A 27984-nucleotide genomic window follows, 5' to 3' on the forward strand; every position below is an offset into this window, starting at 1 on the left:
TTTACTAGATTACTTGTAGTTTTTCATGTTGTCTGTCTAATTGTGTAATGACTTGGCGCGGCTTATCTTGGCCAGGACGCTCTTGAAAAAGAGATTTCAAATCTCTATGAGCCCTTCATGGTTAAATAAAGGTTAAATAAAATAAATAAAATAAATGGTGAATGACAAGAATTAATACAATTATTAAAACATTTCAATCTGAATATATCAATCCACATAAGTTTTATAAAGGTACAATTTGACAACAAAACATTTTGATTTCATGTTCAAGGTACAGTTTAGATGTTTCTGGACTCACCTGGATAGTCGAGAGATAGATCTACTGTCATAGATTTGGAACCCTCAGACTGAAGTTCCACAATGAGTCTGGTGACACTGATCCCAATGATCTTCAGGAGCTCTCCATAGGAGAAACTCCACTCTCTTCCAAACAGCTCATACACAGAACCTGGTAGAAAGACATATCAATGGATCTATTCTTTTGGCAATGAATGGACCTAAGTACAGTCGTCGATGGTCTATTCTCCTTGTAGAGTAACAGATCCAAGTAAGTAAGAACATAAGGGTGGTAATTCTATAATTGCTATGCATGAATAAGCATGAATAATTCATTTATTAAGAATGTATATATTATTCATGAAAATGTATACATTTTACCAAACAATATTTTTTTCAAAGCTCCAGTTAAAAATAATAATCGACATCAGTTATACATTGAATTTTGTAACGTGAAATACCTAATGTTTATATAATTGTATAGTAAAATACTGCATAGCCTTGACCCGTTAGTTACTTTAAACTCAAATTATATTATATTCCAGTCCATTGAAAAATGACTTAAATAAGGGCTTCTTCAGTCTTACCTTGAAAATAATATCCAGATTGTATCTGCAGTACTCTAGGGAGAGACTTGGCATCAAGAGAGCGGGTGAACTTTTCCAATGTCATAGCCATCCTTTCCATTTGGACCCTGGGTGACCCAGACTATGTGTACACTAAAGGAAACCTAGAGAGGAGATGCCATCTTCTCCATGGATCAGCAAAAGGTTGACCCGAGGTTTTGGTATAACCTAAGTGCCAGTGCTTATATTTTAGTATGAAGTCTCTCTATACCCTACAGTGAACAACTCAGTGACACAGAGCGAGAGAGCAGTCATCTATGAGTCACGAGGGCTGCAGCAGGTGTTACAGGAGCACACACACTGCAGCCGGAAACCAGAAACAACTAACCACAACTCACTAAGTAGCTATGAGAACAACGCCACAGAACAATGATATATCAGTCACAATACCTATGATTCACATCACACCAGAAAATGACACTTGTGTTTAGTGACTTGCAGTTCCGCAAAGCACTGGATTAGAGTGGAAATGAAAACACAAAAGGCAGCACAGTGTCTTCAGACAAATATATCTGTATCTAATATGTAGTGATCAGATTAAAACAATAAAGTGAATCGTTTGTGAACAGCTAACATATCACACATATGACCAAACTAAACATCATCTCACCTGCAATGATACTAACGATGTCTTACACAATGACATTTTATTCAAATATTTTTTAATTTTTTATTACAGCCAATAAAGCCAACAGTTACAGACAAAATAATGTATGAAACATGACTAAACTGCACATGATAATGACTTGCTTCCTTTTCTCCAGGAGGTCCACTCATGTCCCACATCAGTATGGCTGGCCGCACACCTGCCTCTGCTGCGTGGGCTTACATCCTAATAAGCTGTTTCTAATACTGATTAGAATTCCCCGTTTTTCTCCGCCATGTTCCTTTGTTTTTCCAAAATACCATTGCAGGTTGAGAGATCAACCCCAAAAAAATATAACTATTTTATAGTCACCACATGACCTTCTGATATTCTATCTGCATGGGTAGAATTCACAAGCATTATTTTACACAAATAAACCACTAACATCACATAGAGGATAAGAAAAAATTGAAAACAAGATATACTACTGAAATTGATTCTAATACTTAAAAACAACAATAAATGTTTACGGTTTAAAGTCATAGCTAGGTAAAAATGGAATGAAGATGATTGTTTTTAGCTTTCAAAAAATAATACAAGTAAACAATAAATACAAACAATATGCTTTATCCATATAGACATATTTACATAAGTCTTTGGCTTATGATTAAGATATGCTACAAAATAAAAACCAAAATGAGTCAGCCATCAGAGCACGATACAAACATTACCAAGTCAATGTCACGTTAGCACTTCTATTCATGTATAGAGCGCAATATTTTTTCTTTCACATTTGTGATGGACTTCTATAGAAATATATTGTTCGTTGACAATAATGCTGATAATATAGAAGAAAAAAAGTTAGCTTTTTTGTTGTTGTTGCGTGCAACACCTTGGCATTAGTGTTACCCTTTTCGACAATGGCTGCACAAAATAATAACTACATCTGCAAAAGTCATTGAAGCAAATGTGGCCTAGTGGCCGACACTTGTTTCTGTGGCACTGAATACGGCGAAGTACTGTACAATGGAGACATTTACAAACCACTCACATCATACTCCCAGTACAACTAGAAACATTAAAGATTTCTAAAAAAAAATCCCAAACCATCTATAGCAGTCTATATGGGCTTAGTTAATGATGTCCGCCTCCACCCAATCTGTAGCGGTGGAATGGTTGCCAAGATCCAGAGTTCTGTTCCGTCCCGTCTTCTTGGTTAAGAGGTCTCGATGAACTCCAGAGCAAGGTCGTAGCAGAAGCGGTACTGATCCTGTTCAAGAAGAAAACACATTGTATTAACCGCTGTGGCACTAAACATGGTACAACAGAATATGATGAACGATACAGTAATAACATGCTGATAACACGTTGAATCACTACTGAAAGGCATTTTCAATTCTTAACATAAAAATATGTTATCTATTCTCTGGCAGTGAAATTAAGAGGTCACTTTAACACAGGGCTGCATAGGCTGTGTAAAGGATGAGGTGAGGAGTCTTTCATGTTAGCCCACAACAGTTTATTTTATATACTCAATAGACTCTTCTGTTCACTTCTCGGTGATCCATAACATTATCATTGTTGGATAGTTTTGACAATATTGCTTGGCTAAAATGTATTTAAACACAATCTGCAAAACAAATCTAATATGAGGTGTTGCTATCTGTTCTCTAATACCTCCATATTATTGACAGACTTCTCTCACGATTTCTTCAGGAAATATCATAACTGATTATCACCAGAAATGAGAGATGGCGTAGGCCTATGCTGATATATTAGCACCATAATGAGTCAGAGATACATCTGTCTGAAACTCAGTTTGACTGATCTGGAGTCAGTTAGTTGGCCTGTCTTACCGGGCTGTCCACCATGTTGGGCTTGCTGTTCCTCAGGCTCTTGACTGCGTGAAACACGTCCACCACATTCTGCCTCTTGATCATCTCACACACAATGCTGATAGCACAGAACATCCCACTGCGCCCGCCTCCGTTTCTACAGCACAGGAACACAAGGGTGGAGGTGTGAGGTTGGCTGGGTGACTTTTCTACTGAACTGCTAAACTTGTGAAATATAATAGGTGGGTGCAGGTGGAATAGAGATGATCAGATTTTTATTTGAAAGCATGCATGTAGGTGTTAGTGTGTGGGAGTGGTGGTGGTGGTGGTGGTGGAGGGTGTGTGTATACTCACAGGCAGTGGATGATTGTGCGTCCCTCTCCCTCTTCACACTCCTCCTGCCACTTGTCCACCTGCAGTATGAGCTTCAGGAAGGAACGCTTTGACGCTGGGACTTCTCTGTGGGCTGCCCAGCCCAGGTACTGGAACTGCCTCACCATCAGATAGCCCTCCTGAGGCTGTGGGGAACACAGAAGCACACATCAGCAACGGCAGCCATTTTGGCTCTTACTCTCAGCTTCATAGCATTATTCTCACTGGTATCCTTACCTTGAGTTGTGTCTGAAGGCCCATAGTGACAAAATCCACAGCCAGGCACTATCATAATTAGCATAGTCCAAATTCAAGCATGTAAAGAGACTGTTAGATGTTAGCAAAGCTGCATTGCAAGCAGAAACTCTCTCAAAAGCACTTTCAACTAAGTTTGGTGGTTGGATGAGTTTGTAGGAATTTTGTTTACGCGCATTATACTGAAATAATTGCTGAAATTTTATCACTCAAAACTCTGTTGGTTGCTGTAACATGGACAATAAAGTTGTATTGTATTCTATTGGGCACTCAGATGTGGATTGATTTAGCAGATGTGAACAAACTCACCGGTGGCTTGATGGAACTATCAGACAATTGGAATATTCAGATATTACTGCAAAAGTAACCACATTCTCACGGGAAGAAAACATGGACAGGTTCTTCATGAGTATCGACACTACCAAACTTAGTTTGAAGTGCTTTTGAGGAAGTTTCTGCATCCAATGCAGCTTTGCTAAAATTGGTCCGTCTGTCAACATTTATGAATTCAGACGATGCTAATTATGCTAGCTCCTGGCTGTGGCAAAAGTAAACAATCGATTGTTGTGGGTTCTATCACAATTGGCCTTCAGACACAACTTAAGGTAAGGGTAATACATTATGGGATACTAGCTACTTACTCTAGTGAGGTTACATATTCTGAAGAGACGGCTGATGACATCACAATCCATGGAGCAGGACATGCATTCAACTTGGACAGGACCGTAGCGAAGCGTCCCCTCTTCAGGCCAGTACTGAGGGCAGCCCTGATTGACAACAACAACCTTAGCAATGACATGTACCTTCACTCAAACCTTAGGAACCGTATTCGAAAATGCACAATGACATTTGGAATCAGGGTCCACAGCAGTGAATGCAGGAGGGTGAGGTGGTCAGGTATTAATTACCTGCGCTAGGTCAATCTCGTTGAGCATCACCAGGGAAGTGCAGCCGTAGTCATACACCAGCCTCCAGAAGTCCTTGACTGTGTTGGGCAGAGGGTGCTGGGTGACGATGAAGGCTGCTGGCTGTCTGTAGCTCTACAGTGGACGAAAGTCAACAAAGAACCATGTAACATCTCATAGCACTGAGTCTGCAGACATACAGAGAACACATTCTAGAAAATATGGTACATCTGTCACAATGAACAATGTGTAGATATATGACCATGCAAGGAATGTGGAGAACTTTCACATTTAAAACCAGGGCAATCCTTGGGGTGGGCATGCTTCTAGCAACCTTATATCAATTAAATGAAGTTCTGACATACATCTTAATTAAGCCATGAAACAAATCCAGTATAGTTAGAAGCATTTAATTATTGAGAAGGGAAAAGTTCAGAAATTACCTGGTATTCTTCTGACGGCTTGGTTAGAAAAAGTCCAAAAGTTTGTAAAACGTACGAGGAAGTGATTTAAAATTGCCCTCCAAATAAAAAAAGCTTATAATCTGGCAAAACTCTCTGTGCACATGAAATACCATCTCCCAAGGTCTATGTCAAGACATGGGTTTTTATTCATAGATGTTTGTCTCATTCAGATACAAATTTCAAATTTCTATTGGAGTTCTAGCAAGGACTGAGAAGAGGATTTGAATTCAACCTCTTTGCATAAAATATACTGTATAACACAGAAGAAAAAAGCATGGTCATGTTTAGTAAGGTCACCAACCACATTATCTCTGCTATATGCAATGTATTGCAAGGAGGGTACAGCTATGGGGTGGCTTCTCATCCTTCTATCAAGAACACATCTATGACAAGATAATTCCCAGAAGATGGATTCACTTTCTGGCACAGATCCTGATATCAAACTAAGATAATCCTGATCCAAGAGTTCTAGTAGTGATGCATACTGTTGTAATATGAGGATACGGTTGTAATACGGTTGTAATATGAGGATACGGTTGTAATATGTGAAAACTGTAGCAATATGTGAAAACTGTTGTAAAGTTACCAGCTGGAGTATTGTTTGAACTAATAATAAAATATAATGTGGTTTATACACTGCACTTGTTTCACTTACCCCGGCCTTCTATCAGACGGGTCAAATTTATTGGGGGGACTTCTGATTTATTTGAAAATCCAAATGATTAAAATAACAAGTGTAATTTAAGTCCACATGAATAGCCATCTTGAAGAATACTGTCAGCGTGATATAGTTGAAGAGTTAGATGACCAAAATTGTTTTTTTAAATGTATAAAAATGTAGCAATTTTTGTGTGTTATTTTCATTAACATCACTACTTGCAGTGCCAGAAAATAATAGAAGGATAGCCAAAAAAATAACTAAAAGCCTTGAGCACACATTAAAGATACAATGAATATCAGTCCTTCTACATTTTCCAAAAGAGTACAGAAAACAGAACAGTATACACCTGGATTTGTCTCTAGCTTTCTGTCGCTACTACACATTCAGACAACATCTAGTTCACTTAGTAAGTCGAGTGAGTGTGTGTGTATGTGTGTGTGTGCATACAGTTGAAGTCGGAAGTTTACATACACTTAGGTTGGAGTCATTAAAACTTGTTTTTCAACCACTCCACAAATGTCTTGTTAACAAACTATAGTTTTGGCAAGTCGGTTAGGACATCTACTTTGTACATGACACAAGTAATTTTTCCAACAACTGTTTACAGACAGATTATTTCACTTATAATTCACTGTATCACAATTCTAGTGGGTCAGAAGTTTACATACACTAAGTTGACTGTGCCTTTAAACAGCTTGGAAAAGAACAGAAAATGATGTCATGGCTTTAGAAGCTTCTGATAGGCTAATTGACGTCATTTGAGTAAATTGGAGATGTACCTGTGGATGTATTTCAAGGCCTACCTTCAAACTCAGTGCCTCTTTGCTTGACATCACGGGAAAATCTAAAGAAATCAGCCAAGACCTCAGAAAAAAAATTGTAGACCTCCACAAGTCTGGTTCATCCTTGGGAGGATTTTCCAAAGGCCGGAAGGTACCACGTTCATCTGTACAAACAATAGTATGCAAGTATAAACACCATGGGACCACGCAGCCATCATACTGCTCGGGAAGGAGATGCGTTCTGTCCTAGAGATGAACGTACTTTGGTGTGAAAAGTACAAATAAATCCCAGAACAGCAGCAAAGGACCTTGTGAAGATACTGGAGGAAAACGGTACAAAAGTAGCTATATCCACAGTAAAACGAGTCCTAAATCAACATAACCTGAAAGGCCGCTCAGTAAGGATGTAGCCACTACTCCAAAACCGCCATAAAAAAAGCCAGGCTACGGTTTGTAACTGCACATGGGGACAAAGATCGTACTTTCTGGAGAAATGTCCTCTGGTCTGATGAAACAAAAATAGAACTGTTTGGCCATAATGACAATCGTTATGTTTGGAGGAAAAAGGGGGAAGCCTGCAAGCCGAAGAACACCATCCCAACCGTAAAGCACGGGGGTGGCAGCATCATGTTGTGGGGGTGCCTTGCTGCAGGAAGGACTGGTGCACTTCACAAAATAGATGGCATCACAAGGAGGGAAAATTATGTGGATATATTGAAGCAACACCTCAAGACATCAGTCAGGAAGTTAAAGCTTGGTCGCAAATGGGTCTTCCAAATGGACAATGACCCCAAGCATGCTTCCAAAGTTGTGGCAAAATGGCTTAAGGACAACAAAGTCAAGGTATTGGAGTGGCCATCACAAAGCCCTGACCTCAATCCCATAGAAAATTTGTGGGCAGAACTGAAAAAGCGTGTGCGAGCAAGGAGGCCTACAAACCTGGCTCAGTTATACCAGCTCTGTCTGGAGGAATGGGCCAAAATTCACCCAACTTATTGTGGGAAGCTTGTGGAAGGCTACCCAAAACATTTGACCCAAGTTAAAGGCAATGCTACAAAATACTAATTGAGTGTATGTAAACTTCTGACCCACTGGGAATGTGATGAAAGAAATAAAAGTTGAAATAAATCATTCTCACTCCTATTATTTTGACATTTCACATTCTTAAAATAAAGTGGTGATACTAACTGACCTAAAATAGGGACTTTTTACTAGGATTAGATTAAATGGCAGGAATTGTGAAAAACTCTGAGTTTAAATGTATTGGGCTAAGTTATGTAAACTTCCGACATCAACTGTACATGCATGTGTATATGCATTTATATACTATGTTTATGCGTGCATGAGGGGCGAGGACACTTACATCCATGAGGGCAGCGTTGATGTAGTTACTGCTCTCCCCGTCGATAGTGATGAGGAAGGGCAGACAGCGGTCTGGAGGCAGCATGTCCATGAAGCGGTTCTTCTCGTGGTTCCTGGGGAGCAGGGCGATGCTGCAGTCCTCTGGCTGGGGCTGAGGGGTCACCGAGTTCAGTGTCTGAAAACAACACAAATAACATGAAACCACAAGTCAGGGAACATTGTTTGTTAGGAGACATGAGATATGTCCCAAATGGCACCCTATTCCCTTTAGAGTGTACTACTTTTGACCAGAACCCTGGTAGTCGACTCTATAGGGAATAGGGTGTCATTTGGGATGTAGCCATGATCTATTTCCCTGTCTTTATTGCTGTTTTTTATTGTTGTACGAGACATGAAAGCCTGAGGAGTTAAACAGAACTTTATGCCCCAATAAATATGGAAGGCCTCCAGTACCTGGAATTCATCTTTGAGGTGTGAGGAGTTGCTCTGTGAGTCTATCCTGATCATGTCGTAGTAAGCTGCTTTGTACTCGCAGGCAGGGATGGCCGTCTCGCCACACAGACAGGCTTCTAGGATGGCGTCATGGATGAAGATGTACTGCTCCTGTGGCCGGACCACAGACACACACTCAGCAAGGGGAAGGCACTGCATCTCCAGACAGTCCATACATACAGTAGCATGAAATGCACAGACGGACAGTAATGGTGAATGGTGTTAATGTTAATTGGTGAGGTGTGTGGCAGTGGGTCTAGTAGTCACCTCAGTCTGTACCATGTTGATGCGTCTGGAGCGCAGAGCCTTCACACAGTTGTAGATGTCCACCACGCCCTCCCTCTCCGCCATGTCCAGCATGATGTCGATGACGATGTAACAGCCTGTGCGTCCGGCTCCGGCGCTGACCAGGGAGAGAGGGCAGCGAGAGGACCGGAAGGTGAGCATGGCTGCACAGCACTACACTTCAACAGCCTACATATCTAACCATTGTACAGCACACACAACAATGACGCTCAATCCATAACCCCCCCCCATCCCCCCTCCCCCAATACACATGTAAATATTGGACTATAAATTGTGTCTCCCTGTATTATACTGATGCTTATTCTATTCTACTGAGCCATTTACTTTATGTTCCTATTCTTATCTTGTATTATTTCTTATTGTTGTTGCATTGTCCAGAAGGAACCTGCTAGTAAGCATTTCATTGGACGATGTATACCATGTGTATCCTGTACATACGACTAATAAAACATGAAACTTGATCTGTGCACACGACTAAATTGACAAGCGTGTGCATTGTTCAACAACATCCACAACAACCACATCCTGCCAAGGGGCACGGTGAAATTGTATCTACAGTAGGCTAGCTGTGGTTGATAATATTGAAGCATGCTAGCTAGTCCGGGTGCACACTTCACATGTGGGAGATCAAATAAAAGTTCATCGGAAGCACCTGTTTTCTCAGAATATCTGTCTGAGAGCGTAGAGGAAGTGACGTGTTAGGGGCTTACCTGCAGTGCACCACGATGGGCCCAGCGCTGGGGGGGTTGGAAATCTTGACCCGGCGGATGAAGGAGAGAAGGCCCGTGGCGTGGTAGGGCACTCCGTGGTCAGGCCAGCCGGTGAAATGAAACTGCTTCACCTCGCGCAGCTCATTAAAGCCTCTCTGATGACAGAGAACATATTAGTTATTAGTTCACAACTGGTCTGGGTTCAGTCTGAATTCGACATTTGCAATATGTGTTGATTTTAAGGGTCAATCATACAACAACAAAGTGGTGGATGTACCAATCCCAGATTGCCCCTTTAACGGTTATAGATCAAACTGTTGAACATAGGCGTGAGGAGTGGATAAAGGAATGACTCACCCTCTCCAAGGTGAACGTTCTGACCACATATTCAGCAAGGGGCTCCACTTCCACAAACGTCACTTTGAAATCACCATAGACCTCAGCATCATCGGGCCAGTACTTGTAACACTTCACCTACAAGAACATGAGTATTTAATTCATTTAAAACAAAAGACGTCTTTAAATACTACACACACATCAATACACACAATATATGCCCAGGTATACAGTATGTAAGATTAATATATGAAGACTGATCAAGGGCCTATAGTACATTGGCCTCCTGTGCGTTTGGATCTGACAGTAATATGACACTATCACCTACCCGTCCAACTTCCACGAGGTTGGTGACCATGACGATACAGGCAGACTGCTCTTGCCAGACCATCCTCCAGAAATCATAGACTGTCTCATGGACAGGCCCTGGAGAGGACAACACATATCCATCAATCAATCAATACAAATAAATGCAATATGTGAACTAAATACAATACAATCTGATAACTATATGAGAATCAAATCATTCTTTAGAGGTGGGAGGGGTACTTATTCTTACCTTGAGTTGCAATGTAATGACTTGGCCTCTGATACCCCTGAAAAGTGCAACAATCACAATATGTTAATATCATTGGGTAAGACTTTTATATAGTGTAGCAACAACAGCAGACTACTACATACCACACCGTGCCTCAACCCCAGCTTGGACTGCATGAGATCTATCTTCATGAATGTCAATGGCTTTATGTGCTAATATGCACAGAGCTGTTCTCATGTATCCATTCATTCACTAATAGAAACTTTCAATGAGAGCACATTTCCTTCTTGTGCCTTGACTATCTGTCCATTAAATTGACATGTATTGCTTTGTGAAGCTCAACTCCGGTGTACTTTAATTGCCAAGAATGTTTCATTATTGATTACTTCGTAGGAATTCTACATTATTGTAATTGGCTGCTTATGTACTAAGTTCCTTTATAGAGTCAATAGGTCCTAACACTCCAAACGATCCCTATCAGATTTGATCTGGCTGGGTGCAGGCACAGTAGGGGAGGCAACAAAAGAAAAACACAGGCGACCACCATCTTGTAAATATAACAACCATTCCTATAGAGAACAGTAGCACACGGTTCAGGGATGTACACGTCGGGCATGAGGACATGTGAAATGAGAGAAGCTGATGAACAACAGAATGGTAGGATCAAATCAAAAAAGAGGGGGGGTGGGAGACGGGAGAACATCTCATGCGTTTCCGTGCAGATGTTGTTAGAAGTAACCAGAGGTGAACGAGGAGGGAGAGTGGGAAACATGAGGTGTGGTGAGGTCCCCTACAGTGATACTTACATCCCTGTACAGCCATATCTACAGCCCAAATCATAGGCAAGAGTGAAAGAAAGCACAACAATGTCAGTGAGTACAAGCACTTTGACTGAAGGAGGGAAATAAAAGCTGTATTCATATTGTTGACAAAGACATGCAGAGAGAAGGCCTCACATACGAGAGAAGGACGGTCGTGTCGCACACGTTCGCCAATGGAGGAGGCTGCGCCACTTACGTCAATGTAGTTGGCGTTGATGTAGTCAGAGGAAGGGTCGTCTTCCATTGGTTGCAGGATCACTCTAGAATGATCGTCTGTAAAACAACATGGGTTAATAGGCTGGCTAGTTTTATTTCACCAATCGAAATTATTCTTCCAAATTTTCTGAGATTAGGAAGAGTCAGGCTATGATAACATATCAATTTTATGGTTTTCCATTTTAATAAGCTCAATCCTAAAAGGACACTAGCCAAAAGAAGGCATTAACACCTAGCAACTGTATTAGAAGTTAAATACAAGACTTACATGCAATGATGTTTCCATAGCGGTTCTTGGTTCTGTTAGTGTCTTTCTTTGCCACGTCCCAGGAAGCGGACTGGCCTTCAAAAAAACTCTGCTTACCAAACAGAATGGAACAAAGTGAGTGAGGCTGATAAGAAAACACATTTAGCAAGTATGTACAACACTACTGTCTAGACGGTGGGTAAGGCACTGCAATATAATCAAAAGGCAGTTTTCTATGGACTTTTCTATTGTATGTCTGTCGAAGAACCATCACTTCAAAGCTCCGATGTCTGGCCTGTTGGGTCTCAGAAAACAATAGACACACAAGGTGGCAAATGCGACAAAATTCCTGGCAACAATGTGACCAATAAAAAAAAGTTACATGAATTATTCTACTGTCCATTGAAGTACAAAGGGCTGGAGAGTAAATGCAGTGTGGGGTTTGATGCTCAAAACCTCTACATTTGGTCTTCACCAATGTGATCATTATCTAATACTATAACAGGACGTCACTTTTAAACAGACACAATTCCACTAGAATGAACAACAGCATAATTGTGAAGTAATCTCTGGGGAGATGACTATCAGAGCTGAGCCATAGAAGTCTTTGCCTGTAACTTTTTTCACAACACTCTAAACTAAGCCTTTGATCTTTCAAAGGCTGCAGAGCAAGAAACTGAACGTCTCTAAACCTCTGCAAGCAGTGTAGAGCGTCTCACTTGCAAACCACCCGCTGACAGGAAACTCTCTCTGTGCAGGGCTGTGGTCGCCCATCCAGTCTACACACGGAGCGGTGCAGAACCACGACAGGATGTGACACAATCCCTATAACATTTTAGCTTGTTCTTCACTGAAGGAATATTGTATTTTTTAAGAACCTCCCAAAAATGGAGTTGTATGTTTCATTTGAACCAGATTAGAATTGTATGAAGTTAAAGGTGTGTTGACGGTTTGAATAGCGATACTATGAGGAAGACTGTCTTGAGGGCTGAGGACCACATACATTTAGCTAAACTGTATGGTGGCCCTAAGGGTCTGTCACTTAATTTTGAAAGCTACTCTGCCATTTAGGACCACCGTAAATATGCTATGTTATAAGTATAGACTAGAGTCTTAAGGCCTTGTGTTATGTAATGGGTATACTGTAGACTAGAGTCGTGGGGTCTGACCTCATATTCCTCCTTGAAGCCGTAGCTGTCAGAGGTCTTCATCAGGTTTATGTGTTGGAGCAGGTCAGCCACCCTGATGGCTGGGTGCAGCTGACCGGTCTGGTAGGGCGACTCTGTCCCCTCACAGTGGTACCGAGGGACGTCCAGCAGCCGACTGGACTCTGCAGCAGCTGCAGTGTGGTTCTCATCTGTCCAGGGAAATCATACATTGGTGAGGAATACACAGGCTTGTGAAGGACCATTATCATTCAACATCACAAACACTCACAGAGCACATACTGTATCTGACCTGTGTGGAAATCATGACGAATCCCTCATTATAACCACATTGGGTGTGCTTCTCTTACAAAACAACATGGTTTTCTTGCAAAAATGGCAATGAACATAGCATTTTCTTTCTGGCAAATAACATGGCTCCTGCCAGTACACTATGTATCTAAAGCAACTCCCTAGTGAAACAGCTAAGCTGTGAGGGATGTAAGCCACATGGCACCTGGCAGTCACTGACGTGTCGAGTCAGCTTGGTGAGTGGGCAAGACGGAGGTTGATATAGTCGAGGAGTGGTGTGCCTGCCTTTCCCAGCAGACAAACAGATGGACAGACACAGGGGCTTCACTGAGAGGCAGTGTGCGGGTAGGACACTCTCAGGCCTGACAGGCACCATATGTGCCCTTTAATGTCTTATCTGAACCATGTCAACCCCTCAGACACACAGCCATTTAACAGCCTGCCCGGGAGACAGGAGATGAGTGCGTGTGTGTGTCTGTGTGAGAGTGGCGCGAGTGTGTGTGGGTGTGCGTGTGGGAAAGTGAGGTGGTTGGCTGTTGAGTCCCAGGTTCTCCTCAGGAAGAATCTACACCCCTCTAAATCCCAGCATGATCTAGCGGCAATCAATCACATGACCTACTGAGCCATGAGCTGTACATCCTTCTTGCTTGGCTAGCTCCTGAGCTACTACCACCCCCCAGATGTAAGTTTAGGGGAATGTTAAGTCACGGTTTAAGGGCCTGTCAGTGGAGGGGAAGTTAGCTACTATTACAGACACATCCATCTAATGGATAAATCATCCAGTATATGTTCTCTGGCAATCAATTTATTTTCATTTCATTGAGCACTTTGGGACACTTTCCACACACACTGGTCACATGCACTTACCGGTAATTGGCACTTTACAATTAGGAAAGCAAGAGAAGAAAAAAAACAAGAGCTTTTAGCTAGGTCAACAGTTAGCACACAGGGTTTGTAGTACATATATAATACAAATAAATATATGCGCACACACACACACACACACACACACACACACACACACACACACACACACACACACACACACACACACACACACACACACACACACACACACACACACACACACACACAAACACACACACACACACACACACACACACACAGTTGAAGTCGGAAGTTGAAGTCGGAATTGTATCACAATTCCAGTGGGTCATAAGTTAACATACACTAAGTTGATTGTGCCTTTAAACAACTTGGAAAATTCCAGAAAATTATGTCATGGCTTTAGAAGCTTCTGATAGGCTAATTGACATCATTTGAGTCAATTGGAGGTGTACCTGTGGATGTATTTCAAGGCCTACCTTCAAACTCAGTGCCTCTTTGCTTGACATCATGGGAAAATCTAAAGAGGTCAGCCAAGACCTCAGAATTTTTTGTTGTAGACCACAAGTCTGGTTCATCCTTGGGAGCAATTTCCAAATGCCTGAAGGTACCACGTTCATCTGTACAAACAATAGTATGCAAGTATAAACACTGTGGGACCGCGCATCCATCATACTGCTCAGGAAGGAGACGCGTTCTGTCTCCTAGATATGAACATACTTTAGTGCGAAAAGTGCAAATCAATCCCAGAACAACAGCATGGGACCTTATGAAGATGCTGGAGGAAACAGGTACAAAAGTAGCTATATCCTCAGTAAAACAAGTCCCTATATCGACATAACCTGAAAGGCCAGGAAGAAGCCACTGCTCCAAAACCGTCATAAAAAAGCCAGACTACGGTTTGCAACTGCTCATGGGGACAAAGATCGTACTTTCTGGAGAAATGTTCTCTGGTCTGATGAAACAAAAATAGAACTGTTTGGCCATAATGTCCATTGTTATGTTTGGAGAAAAAAGGGGGAGGCTTGTTGCAAGCTGAAGACACCATCCCAACCGTGAAGCACAGGGGTGGCAGTATCATGTTGTGGGGGTGTTTTGCTGCAGGAGGGACTGGTGCACTTCACAAAATAGATGGCATCATGAGGCAGGAAAACGATGTGGATATATTAAAGCAACATCTCAAGACATCAGTCAGGAAGTTAAAGCTTGGTCGCAAATGGGTCTTCCAAACGGACAATGACCCCAAGCATGCTTCCAAAGCTGTTGCAAAATTACTTAAGGACAACAAAGTCAAGGTATTTGAGTGGACATCACAAAGCCCTGATCTCAATCCCATAGAACATTTGTGGGCAGAACTGAAAAAGCGTGTGCGAGCAAGGAGGCCTACAAACCCAACTTATTGTGGGAAGCTTGTGGAAGGCTACCCAACACATTTGACCCAAGTTAAACAATTTAAAGGCAATGCTACCAAATACTAATTGAGTGAATGTAAACTTCTGAACCACTGGGATTTTGATGAAAGAAATAAAACCTGAAATAAATCATTCTCTAATATTATTCTGACATTTCACATTCTTAAAATAAAGTGGTGATCCGAACTGTGTATTTGGGTAAGGTGTATGTAAACTTCCGACTTCAACTGTGTGTGTGTGTGTGTGTGTACATGTGTGTATATACAGTGCCTTGCGAAAGTATTCGGCCCCCTTGAACTTTGTGACCTTTTGCCACATTTCAGGCTTCAAACATAAAGATATAAAACTGTATTCTTTTGTGAAGAATCATCAAGAAGTGGGACACAATCATGAAGTGGAACAACATTTATTGGATATTTCAAACTTTTTTAACAAATCAAAAACTGAAAAATTGGGCGTGCAAAATTATTCAGCCCCCTTAAGTTAATACTTTGTAGCGCCACCTTTTGCTGCGATTACAGCTGTAAGTCGCTTGGGGTATGTCTCTATCAGTTTTGCACATCGAGAGACTGAAATTTTTTCCCATTCCTCCTTGCAAAACAGCTCGAGCTCAGTGAGGTTGGATGGAGAGCATTTGTGAACAGCAGTTTTCAGTTCTTTCCACGGATTCTCTATTGGATTCAGGTCTGGACTTTGACTTGGCCATTCTAACACCTGGATATGTTTATTTTTGAACCATTCCATTGTAGATTTTGCTTTATGGTTTGGATCATTGTCTTGTTGGAAGACAAATCTCTGTCCCAGTCTCAGGTCTTTTGCAGACTCCATCAGGTTTTCTTCCAGAATGGTCCTGTATTTGGCTCCATCCATCTTCCCATCAATTTTAACCATCTTCCCTGTCCCTGCTGAAGAAAAGCAGGCCCAAACCATGATGCTGCCACCACCATGTTTGACAGTGGGGATGGTGTGTTCAGGGTGATGAGCTGTGTTGCTTTTACGCCAAACATAACATTTTGCATTGTTGCCAAAAAGTTCCATTTTGGTTTCATCTGACCAGAGCACCTTCTTCCACATGTTTGGTGTGTCTCCCAGGTGGCTTGTGGCAAACTTTAAACAACACTTTTTATGGATATCTTTAAGAAATGGCTTTCTTCTTGCCACTCTTCCATAAAGGCCAGATTTGTGCAATATACGACTGATTGTTGTCCTATGGACAGAGTCTCCCACCTCAGCTGTAGATCTCTGCAGTTCATCCAGAGTGATCATGGGCCTCTTGGCTGCATCTCTGATCAGTCTTCTCCTTGTATGAGCTGAAAGTTTAGAGGGACGGCCAGGTCTTGGTAGATTTGCAGTGGTCTGATACTCCTTCAATTTCAATATTATCGCTTGCACAGTGCTCCTTGGGATGTTAAAAGCTTGGGAAATCTTTTTGTATCCAAATCCGGCTTTAAACTTCTTCACAACAGTATCTCGGACCTGCCTGGTGTGTTCCTTGTTCTTCATGATGCTCTCTGCGCTTTTAACGGACCTCTGAGACTATCACAGTGCAGGTGCATTTATACGGAGACTTGATTACACACAGGTGGATTGTATTTATCATCATTAGTCATTTAGGTCAACATTGGATCATTCAGAGTTCCTCACTGAACTTCTGGAGAGAGTTTGCTGCACTGAAAGTAAAGGGGCTGAATAATTTTGCACGCCCAATTTTTCAGTTTTTGATTTGTTAAAAAAGTTTGAAATATCCAATAAATGTCGTTCCACTTCATGATTGTGTCCCACTTGTTGTTGATTCTTCACAAAAAAATACAGTTTTATATCTTTATGTTTGAAGCCTGAAATGTGGCAAAAGGTCGCAAAGTTCAAGGGGGCCGAATACTTTCGCAAGGCACTCTATATATATATATATATATATATATATATACATATACATACATATATATAATGCCGTGACATGTCTGGAACGTTAGGGTGGTGGAGGTGATCACCAAACAATGACGACAGATTCGACTATACTACATGACCAACACACAACATTGACTTTCTTACACATTTGCAAATGGCTTTCTGGAGAGCTATGGCGAGACAGACAGACACTTCTGCAGTGGGCGGGATCTAGGAGGAGTGACACTAAACTCGTGAGAGAACTGCTGCACTCTAGTGTAGAGACTATCTAAGCTGACGTTTTTACTCATTAGCAAATGTGTAATTCTTAATTCTGCCCTAACATGATAGATTGAGTCACGGCTTGAACTGCACCCTTCACTTCCTATTACCAAGCCCAGCGTCAACACAGAGCTAAAATAAGACATTTTCACAGCAAGCACACTGGCCTGAGGGGGAATTTTCATTCCCCATCAAACTCAGGTTTTCAGTAAGCAGTAAAGACCCTCAGCGGTTGCTTGCTTGTTCTGTCAGTGTGGACTACACCGTATCTAGTGTCACCGTGTCTAACACTCTCCTTCCTGATGCCACGAGTGAACACTCATGGCATCAGGAAGGAACTCCATTACATAGGAACTCCATTACATAGGACCTCCATTACATAGAAACTGTCAGATGTGTTTTTTGACTCTCCACAGACAGAGACAAGTCCCAGAGAGGCTGAGGGTGTGGTAAAATGGCACCAGCTCACAAAGTCTGTCTTGACGCTAAGGACTTACACACAATAACAGGATGACTGGTTTCATTCTATAACAGTGTTATGTAGGAGGTTAATCTTCAGGTTGGGGCTCAGGTGAATGTATCTGTCATATATCAATCTTCACTTGAGTTTGAATTTGTTTTCCCTCTTCATCTATAAACCAATGCCCTGAGCTGGATTTGGAGCTTGTAGACAGTTGTAATGCATTCAGAAGTGTGAGTCTCTGAATGGGGTTTAGCTTCAATTCAACGGCTCATGGGTGGGTCCTAAACCCTGAAGTGTTGCTCATCTGTTCACTGGAGGACTGCCACGTCTCCACTCTACCATGGCTGAGGGCCAAGTGCTTTATACTGGCAGCCAGGGGAAATCTACAATCTGGAAACAATTCCTATTTTATCCCCCTTACTGGATAAGTGAATATGGAGGCCAGTCATTCTGACAGTGATACAATTCATGGTATCCTTGAGAATGTATGTGACTGACTACTCAGACTTAACACAGAGACAATAGTTTACAATGGATCAGCTACAGGTTTACAATGGGCGGCTACAGGACTGTGACAACGACATATGCATGAGGAACACAAGCCATGGCAGGGCAGATGACATAGCACCAGGGCCTCACCTAGCACTGCCGTTGGCACAAGTGGATCATTAGGCACTGTAGGGAAAAAAATCTTATGAGGAACATTCCAGAAGGCTTGAGTAAGCTGCAGCACACTACAGAATGATAAAATACCAGGGTCAAGATGAACAGAGCATAGGAATAGAAGTCATTCTAGCAAATCTCCTGGGACAACGGTTCAAATCATTCATGGCATTTATTCATATGTTGGGAATTTCCTTTTATGCATTTTAAAGTAAAAACATGTAAGGTACAACTTAACGCCTCTCTTCAGAGCCTGTCTTATAGGACACTTCTCTGTGCTAAGGCCTTTTCCATTGTAAGGCAGAGGGGATATCCAACTGTCAGAAGGCTGGTGGGAGGAGCTATAAGGGGACAGGCTCATTGTAATGGGATCAATGGAACAGAGTCAAACACGTGTCCATGTGTTTGGTACTGTTCCATTGACTCCATTCCAGCCATTAAAATGAGCCAGTCATCCTATAGCTCCTCCCACCAGCCTCCTCTGTTCTCACTGTCAGGAGGCTTTCTCACATGTATCATGTGTCTGTGGAGGGAGGTGTTCCCCAGGGATCTGTGGAGGGACTATTATACTTACATCTGTTGCTGAAGTTGTGGGAGTCCATGAATGTGACGGCCATGGGATCCTCAGTGTGGAGCGTGCTCTGATCAGCATAACTGCGGTCCATGGCATTCACCATGTGGGTCATTTCCTGACGAGTATTCCCAATGGCATCTTTGCGCTTCTTGGCCAGTTTCCTGAAGGATCAAACAAGCAGGTTTAAATATCACAAAAATACCTTGTTGTCGATTATTTACACACAGCAGGAAAGACTAAAGGGAAATCAATTAAAGAGAACATTTTATCTCCATGACAACAGACCATTGGTTTGGCTTCCACATTTGGCCTTTTTAAAATTGTGTTTTCATCCAATAATATGTGCAAACCCCACAAATACTGTATTCTTAGGGTCAAGTATCATTCGGTACATACTGTAGCAGAAATATAGGGGAAATCTAAAAGGGTCCAATTTCAAGCATCGAAATCATGCAGGAGTAACTTCTGCTTCGAAGGGGAAAGGCATATGCTTCATGCTAAGGTGAGAGGTTGCCGTATCTCATCTCCAATCTGGGTTCTGACAAGACATTCTGAAATCTGGGGACTCACTGTCTGGTTGATTGTCTCATTATCATTTCCTCTGGACAGGAGTAGATAGGGTTTATAGATTAACAAGATTGATATACCAAATGGTTTGACCGATTTAACTGATTGTGTGCACACTCCCTCATTGGCCCCTGGTTGAGAAAAGCTGATTGAACACCTGCAAGACTGGGAGGCTTTTATTTCAAGGGCAATTACGACTGTGCCGGTTTCTCTACATTTGTATTGTAAAAAGGAGCACTGCGATGAAAACACATACCCACTCTATTCTATTCCTAGTTACTAATTCCACTTTGCGTGCACCCTGAAGAAAGGTGCTGCAGTACAAATTATCCTCTGATTGCAGTTCGCAGTTAGATGAAAGCATTGAGATGAGGTTACTAAGGAGCCGCTCTAGTGAAATTGAAAGGAGGTCTCTTTGTACTAGAGAAGAAACAGATGGGTGGACAGCAGGAGAAAGATGTCAAATTGTATAATTTCATACAGTTCTAGTAAAATGACAATTATAGGCAGAATATACTAATATCTGCCCATCATGCATTTGAAGTGGGTCCAAAATAGGTATGCACAGCAGGGTCAATTTTACCAAGAGCCGTGAGAAAATGATCCAGTTCCTATGTTGTATCTTTTAATGACCTTTGATAGTGGCAAACTGTGGGATACCTCTCTTTCCCGTTGGGAAAAACAGATTGACCATTTTAAGGTTAATTATTGGTAACTTTCAGCTGTTCAATTATTCCAATTTAACAGGATATAATTGGCTAAATGTCCCCCAGGGGGGGCTAAGAAATTTAATATCCTAACATTGCATGAATGGACTATCCGAAGCCAGCATAAGATGTTCACTGTGCAGCTGATACAGTCTTTCATTTTCATGGGAGAGAGAGAGAGAGGGAAGAAAAAAGTATCCTCAATCTGGGGGAATAATCTCTGAAATTCTGAAAAGACTCATTCACTTGACTTCACTTGAGGTTGAGTGTCACTTCTAGGTATGAAATGAAACATGATTGTGAGAAATACAAAAATGAGAGGAGTGGGGATGTAAATGCGAGGCCTGTGTAGCATAAAAAAAACACTCACAGAGGCGAGGGTGAAATGGCAAGCATGTCGAATGGGAGAGCATGTGAGAGCATCGGCAGACTTGTCAGGACAACAGATTGTGGAGGTTTTATTTTTCAGCCCTTAGCAAGTGGAAAGCACCACAGTGTGGAGATGACTGTCTACTGTCTACAGCAGCATCACAGCAGAAGATGATCCTACACCAAACCAAAGAGGAAACCTTCTGCAACCAACATTCAGAGCAACCAATTGGAAAGGGCTTATGAAATATAAAAGACATACAACACAAACAGTGTGCACGTGTAGAGGCACACAGTTTACCCCGTATCCTTTCAATGGACAAAGGAGGTCCAGGAGATGAAGAAGAGTAATGAAATACACGAGTTACTGACATACATACAACCACATGCACTCAGATTGAACACAGGACACAAAGTGCAGCATTCTTTTTTCAAATAACACCGCTTTTGGTCATCATGACTTTGGTTTGGAGAGTGTTTCGAAGCATGTTTGAGCTGGTCAATGGCAATGGCAATTGGTTTTGAGCGATATGGGTTTTCACTTGAAAAAAGGATACTGCATCTTTAAAACACTACATAACTAACCAAGGACAAGTGCACTCATTGTATTTTGGGTTTGTTTGTTTCTGTTTTGTTGTTGTTTGTCTGTTTACTTACAGGTAATATGAGTAAGAATAGTAGCTCCTCCTGGCACGCAAATCAGAGACAGCAGGATGAAGAGATATTGGTGAATGCAAAGTGTGAATCAGTCGGATCAACAAAAGCAGAAAAAGGTGCAAGACAACAAAATTAAATCTCTATCAATTAACTTCCTAATGTTAGAATTCAATTTTTACATGCATTAATTCAAATTGAGGAATTATTTTCCTTACAAATATGCAAATAGTTCATCTTTTTGTTCTGGTTGAATTTGGAATTGGGCAGAATCATTAATGTCATGCATTAAATACTGTCTCATTCACATGGACAGTCAGACAGTTTGAAGATTGGACTCACAAAGGCAAAGGTGTTACATATGAAAAGAAAAATCTTGATAAGCATTGTGGAGAAACACAGCTGCAAAACAAATTGCGCCAAACTAAAGAACAAGCTTCTTGCTACCTGGAAAACAAGTAATGTCATGGACCACCATTTTAAAGATGCAGTATCTTTTATAGGTTCTGTTCAATAAGGGAACCACAGATTCATTATTGTATTAGATCAATGAGTTGTGTCTTGCACATAAGTATTGATCTCCTCAGTAACTAGTGTTTGTAATGTAATCATCCGATATGAACTCACAACTTTCCTAAATGAAGATGAAAATAAAAGTGTAATTGAAGATAATGTGCAAGTAAAATTAAAATAAAAGAAGCATACAAATGTTGCCACTGCGTGTATGTTTTGGCCTCAACCTCCATTGTTTCCGTGCAAAGCAACTACAAAGTCCCAATATCCACTTCACTGACTTGCATTGCTTTGTGCATCATTGAGTTCTACTCTACTGGCCACCTGATTTTGGAAGAAAAGAAACTCGGTGCAACTAACAAGAGGAAGAGAGATTCAGACACACAGGGCCAGTGTGTGTGAGAGAGAGAAATAGACCTCTAATTATCTCTAGAATAAACTGATAGAGGATGTCTAGTTGATTACTACACCTGGGTGTCTATAGCACCAACAACATTAACTACACTCAAGACACCCACAACATGTTACGCTAACTAGTTCCAAAACAAATCTATATCTCCCTTTTTTATTGATTTTCACACGCTTTCTCTTTACTTTGGGGACATAGGGACATTAGTCATATTTCAGAATTCAATTACCATCAGTACTTTTAATCCATTCCAATGGGATTAGGAGTTTATGGCTCATTAGCACCCAATGTGCCCCATCGCTCCAAACACCAGTCCTTTTTCAGGCTGAAATTACAAACCAGGAAGCCATCCAAAAACTCAAAAGCAGGCACTGTAATTAACGGCAATGTCTGATATGAAAAGCATTCAATGAAATGAACCCCCTCCCACCTCTCTGAAAAATATTCTAAACCACAGGGAATAGATTCTATTACAAACATGAACTACTATGCAACTACAATAGTACACCAACACCAAACCAACACAAACCAATTGTTTGTAATACTGAACAAAGGGGTTTGAATCTGCCAGACTTACTTTAGAATACTTAACTATAATTCAAAAGCCACTCCTTTAGATTTGATCCAGAAGAACATCATTGAAAAGTAACTTTCTTTCAATATCAGAGAAAGGGAAACTTAGTTATTATTACTCAACCCACACATCTGTCACTCACGACGAGAGAAAAGACTCACTTTATAACCTGACCTTTTCCTTTTATCTTCACAAAGGAAGCCCGTACCAGCTCCACTAAATCAACAATACCCAGTGAAGAAAATGGAGGGAAAAAAGCATGAAGGAAGGGAAAGGGGAGAATGGAGCTAAGGAATGACCTGTGGCAGAATGAGCTTTCTCTGAAGTTGAAAGGTTATGGATCGGGGTATGGAAGGGGAAATTAGGAGGGAGACGGCTGTAAATGAGCAGTGGTCGTTAGGAATGATTCCTTAATTGGCAGAACATCTACAGAGACACAGAGGCTGCTCTGACAATTAAGATTCATTTGAAAGCCTCACTCATCAGTAGTCACAGGCACCGCTTGACTGTCCAACACTGAACAGAACCACAACGTTACAGATATCTCTATCAGGAACAGGTGTATAAGCACCTCTCATTCATCAGTCTCATTCAAATTCACTTCTCCTGAACCCCACAGATGATAGGCACTAATGTCATTCAAGTTCATTGGGATGTGTTTGTTTAACCTGGATCATTAGATACTGTGTAGATCACTTTTGTGTAAATCTAACCTGAAAACACATTGGTTGAAAAAGCTTTCATCAATGACCCATGCATTGTATGTGGGTGTCAGAATCTTTGTTAAATATGTGAGACAACAAAGATGTATATTCTTACTTACAGTACCTGGTAATAGTTCTATAGGGATATTTCAAACTGTCATACTACTAAATGGCCACACGATGGTGCCATGTGTCATACAAAGAGAGAAAAGGTGTGCAGAGTAAGGGCTCCTCTCCGCACATCTTTCCTGCTACACCTGATCAGCATGTAGAGATGTGCTCCGACTGAGGATAAGTTATTTATTTTTTCCCTTTAAAACAATCTCAATTTCTTTCCAAAGTATTCATCACAGGTGCTGGAGACAGTTCAGTTTGCCAGCGTTCATTATAAAACCTTATCTGAAAAACTGAACAAAATCGATAGGAGATTCACAAAGTAATTACAGCGCGACACAATTTGCTCTCTCAAGGCCCCAAACACCCTGATCTCTACAACCTGCCTCCTCTGCATGACCCCAACTGAGTGTGTGTGTGTGTGTGTGTGTGTGTGTGTGTGTGTGTGTGTGTGTGTGTGTGTGTGTGTGTGTGTGTGTGTGTGTGTGTGTGTGTGTGTGTGTGTGTGTGTTTAACTATACTTGTGGGGACCAGAAGTACTCACAAGAATAGTAAAAAAATAATAATAATAATAAACAACTGGGGACATGTTGCCGGACCCCCACAAGGAAAAAGGCTAGGGTTTAGGGTTAGAATTAGGGTTAGAATTAGGGTTAGGGGTTAAAGGTTAGGTTTAGGTTTAGGAGTTAAGTTTGGTTTAGGGGTTAAGTTGATATTTTGGAGTGAAGGTTAGGGTTAGGGAAAATAGCATTTTGAATGGGAATCAATTGTGTGTCCCTACAAGGTTAGTAAAACGAGAGAGAGAGAGAGAAAAGAGAGAGAGAGAGAGAAAGAGAGAGAGAGAGAGAGAGAGAGAGAAGAGAGAGAGAGAGAGAGAGAGAGAGAGCAAGAGAGTGTGTGTGTGTGTGTGTGTGTGTGTGTGTGTGTGTGTGTGTGTGTGTGTGTGTGTGTGTGTGTGTGTGTGTGTGTGTGTGTGTGTGTGTGTGTGTGTGTGTGTGTGTGTGTGTGTGTGTGTGTGTACACACCTGACTGACCAATTCTTCGTAGTAAAGCCTCCATGACTAAAAAGAAAAGTAGCATTTAGACAACATCAGAGGTTTCGGATTATATATAACCTTCCAAAATACAGTCCATTCCCCTATAACTTGTCCAATTAGGAAAATGTTAATGAATACTAACAGAAAAGTATAGTAGAGTAAAAGTATGTTGAGCTTGGACTTCCACTAACAGTTAATAATGGATAGCACAGGAATTAATATAGGCTCAATCCACTCTCTACTGGGGGCTGGTTAGTTGGACAATTATTGACTTTGATGCATTTAGATGGTCAACACAGTCAAATCCTACAAAATAAAGGTCAGGAAAGATACATAGAGCTAAACTGTAATTACCAAGCAGTAAACAAAATTCTGAATGAGTCTTGAATGAAGCAGCTCCAAGCATTACTGAGTGGGATGAGAAGGTAAGCGAGTGACAAAATGAATAAAACTTGAGGCTAGCACAAACTGAGCACAGCTCAATATTGTTATTATAGTATGTATCCAGAATGCAACCCTCAACAAAAAGCTGCCAACTTTTTCTGTGGAAAAACAGCATTAAAAGCAGAAATCTTAATAAGCTGCAGTGAAAAACCACAGTAAAACACATCGGAATAGCTATTAAATTAAGACACCTCAAAGACTTCAAAGAAATGTTCCACTTCTCAGCAAAGAAAAGTCTATTAGTATTGCTCACCACTGGTATGCACTTGTGTGAGTTCAAATCACCTCCAAAACTCAGCAAAGCCAAATAATCCTGGGTATGTTACACAGCTTTTCAGACCAGCCACTTCAGATATAAAGATGAAATTCTCTGAACATTTTAAGAAAACCTGGGGAAATCTGTATGCTCCAAATTTCACTGTGCTACTCTGAGAGATAAGCCTTATGGGTCCCCCTTATCTAAGTCATGTCCAGTACTCTGCCTGCTTCCCCTTGAAACTCAATCCAACTCTCTACCAAACCATGTTATGACAAACTCTGGTAAAGCTGACTATATGTAAGGCTGTTTTACCAGAGTTTGTCATAACATGGTCTTGACACTGCATAAACAATAACATACAATACTGTAGTCTCGTCTCCCCCTCTCCTCTCACCCCCTTTCCTCCCTCCTCTCACACCCCGCCCCCCTCCCCCTTCTTCTCTCCTCCCTCCACTCACCCCCCTTTCCTTTCCTCCCTCCTCTCACCCCCCCCCTCTCACCCACCCCTCTCCTCCCTCCTCTCACCCCCCCTTTCCTCCCTCCTCTCACCCCCCGCCACCCCCTCCCCCCCCCCCCTCCTCCTCTCACCCCCTCTGCTCCCTCCTCTCACCCCCCTCATTGTGAAGGCTGTCTGATAGTCCAGCCCAGCCTCCGCTGAGAGTCATGGTTATGTTGATGGCATGGGATGGAGTTGTTCTCATGGTGTGTAGGTATGCTATGCTAGCATAGAGCCAGTAACACAGTGTCTACTATTTACGACGCTCCACTCACCTCTTCTTGACCAGAAGGATGGCCACCAGCACCAGTAGGATGAAAACCAGCACCCCAGCACTGATGCCAGCAATCTTCACCACCCTGTCTGTCTGCTTGGCTGGGTCCGGGATCACCTCTGGTTCCTCTGTAGCTCCTAGGTGACAGGTTAGGAACAAATGTCAATTAATAAGGTGTACGTTTGTTGTCGTTTTGACCGTGAAACACAACCCTTGAAAGGGCATAGTGCAAAAGTGAGTCTCTTCCAGCAGAACTATACTTCCTTTGATCATAATGTTTGTTCATAATGTTTGACAATAATGATTACTTCACTTGACCAGATGGTGGTCCACTCGAACAGGGATTGGTTTTCCCATCACACATGATATATACACTTCACCCTTCCATTAGGACGTCTTCCAGATTGAGCCATACCACGACATAAAAAGACAAAGACCAATAGCCTACTCATATTTAAATACATTCATATTTCCATTACCGTATACTATCTTTGTGCACTGGTTCTACACACACTAATGTCCTGATTAAATTGGGTTTTCTTGTAAATGCCTTTAGAATATAATTTCTAATTATGTTTCATACCCCCATGGTCCCACAAGATATTAAAAGTATAAATTCACTATCTCTTGTCTTTTAATATTTTCAAAAACTTCAAAGCCATTAACTACTGTAAAGCATTGGGTTTGGATACTCATTAGAAAACAAAGAAAATAATATGATAACACAGCATGTTATTTGCTAAACTGTTTACAAATAGGGGCATACCTAAATACTGTCAAAGGTTAACCAATACAAAACTATGTACCAATCAGAAAAGTTGAAAAAATCTAAATATCTCTACATTGATCATGTTGCCTCTGATGTATTGTATTATTTTGCTTTTGAGATATACAAACGCCATAATCCTCTTTCTAATGCAAAACACATAAAAACCCAAGTAAAGCATAATCCTTCCTTTTATGGTCTCCTAGCACTTAGTGAAATGCCCTTCCTACAGTAGACTGAGACCATTGCACAATTTCTAAAATGTACGTCATTTCTTGATGCAAGTCCTTTATCTCCTGACCCCTGCACTCCAACCTGCAGGGCAAATATGATGTCAAAGGATAATTATATCCCTATACAACGCTGAACCTAGTACTTTATTCATACAATAATGTAGTCCTTTTATATCAACAGCTGAATGATAACCAACAGCAGTGAAAGGAATGGAAGATATGACGACTCCCATCTCATCCATCCTCAGATCAAACGGAGGTTCTTTACGGAGACTGATACAATGGGATGCCTGGGAAAAGCCCATCTTCAGCCAGCACTCAAGCCATTATTCCTCAGGGTCAATTCAATGGCCTAGTTTCTATCAAGGGAGAAAACAACAACAAACTGGCATCTGTGTCACTAGAGGGACCACTATTCTGTATTTCACTAACTCACCACCCTGGGGCAAGAACAATCTTCCGCAGACCACCTCCTAAGACAGACTACCATCAC

The 27984-nt window shown here is 41.4% G+C and overlaps 2 protein-coding genes across 15 annotated transcripts in view; both read right to left on the reverse strand.

The window, feature by feature from the left end:
• The window catches only part of LOC112250114 (protein THEMIS), an 8482-nt gene extending 7321 nt beyond the window's left edge, over positions 1 to 1161 (reverse strand). The window contains exons 1-2 of the mRNA XM_024419978.2: positions 864 to 1161; positions 299 to 448 (exon numbers count right to left, since the gene is read on the reverse strand). Of these exons, the coding sequence (XP_024275746.1) occupies positions 299 to 448; positions 864 to 963 (250 nt within the window). The 5' untranslated portion in view covers positions 964 to 1161. The remainder of the gene's footprint in view (positions 1 to 298; positions 449 to 863) is intronic.
• Positions 1162 to 1547: 386 nt separating this feature from the next.
• The window catches only part of LOC112250115 (receptor-type tyrosine-protein phosphatase kappa-like), a 163751-nt gene continuing 137314 nt past the window's right edge, over positions 1548 to 27984 (reverse strand). For 2 of the 14 annotated variants that reach the window (XM_042321626.1, XM_024419979.2), the window contains 22 exons: positions 26494 to 26629; positions 25008 to 25043; positions 21672 to 21701; positions 19372 to 19532; positions 18774 to 18809; positions 14115 to 14126; positions 12960 to 13147; positions 11812 to 11899; positions 11524 to 11600; positions 11313 to 11330; positions 10528 to 10564; positions 10297 to 10394; positions 9990 to 10106; positions 9633 to 9787; positions 8884 to 9019; positions 8578 to 8727; positions 8126 to 8299; positions 4859 to 4990; positions 4592 to 4717; positions 3678 to 3841; positions 3345 to 3480; positions 1548 to 2758 (listed from right to left, as the gene is read on the reverse strand). In XM_042321626.1, the coding sequence (XP_042177560.1) occupies positions 2705 to 2758; positions 3345 to 3480; positions 3678 to 3841; positions 4592 to 4717; positions 4859 to 4990; positions 8126 to 8299; positions 8578 to 8727; positions 8884 to 9019; positions 9633 to 9787; positions 9990 to 10106; positions 10297 to 10394; positions 10528 to 10564; positions 11313 to 11330; positions 11524 to 11600; positions 11812 to 11899; positions 12960 to 13147; positions 14115 to 14126; positions 18774 to 18809; positions 19372 to 19532; positions 21672 to 21701; positions 25008 to 25043; positions 26494 to 26629 (2261 nt within the window). In that variant the 3' untranslated portion in view covers positions 1548 to 2704. The remainder of the gene's footprint in view (positions 2759 to 3344; positions 3481 to 3677; positions 3842 to 4591; positions 4718 to 4858; positions 4991 to 8125; positions 8300 to 8577; positions 8728 to 8883; positions 9020 to 9632; positions 9788 to 9989; positions 10107 to 10296; positions 10395 to 10527; positions 10565 to 11312; positions 11331 to 11523; positions 11601 to 11811; positions 11900 to 12959; positions 13148 to 14114; positions 14127 to 18773; positions 18810 to 19371; positions 19533 to 21671; positions 21702 to 25007; positions 25044 to 26493; positions 26630 to 27984) is intronic. The other 12 variants (XM_042321628.1, XM_042321627.1, XM_042321623.1 and 9 more) reach the window with 12 other exon arrangements.

Source organism: Oncorhynchus tshawytscha, linkage group LG05, assembly GCF_018296145.1.
Source record: "Oncorhynchus tshawytscha isolate Ot180627B linkage group LG05, Otsh_v2.0, whole genome shotgun sequence".
Classification (NCBI taxonomy): Eukaryota; Metazoa; Chordata; class Actinopteri; order Salmoniformes; family Salmonidae; genus Oncorhynchus; species Oncorhynchus tshawytscha.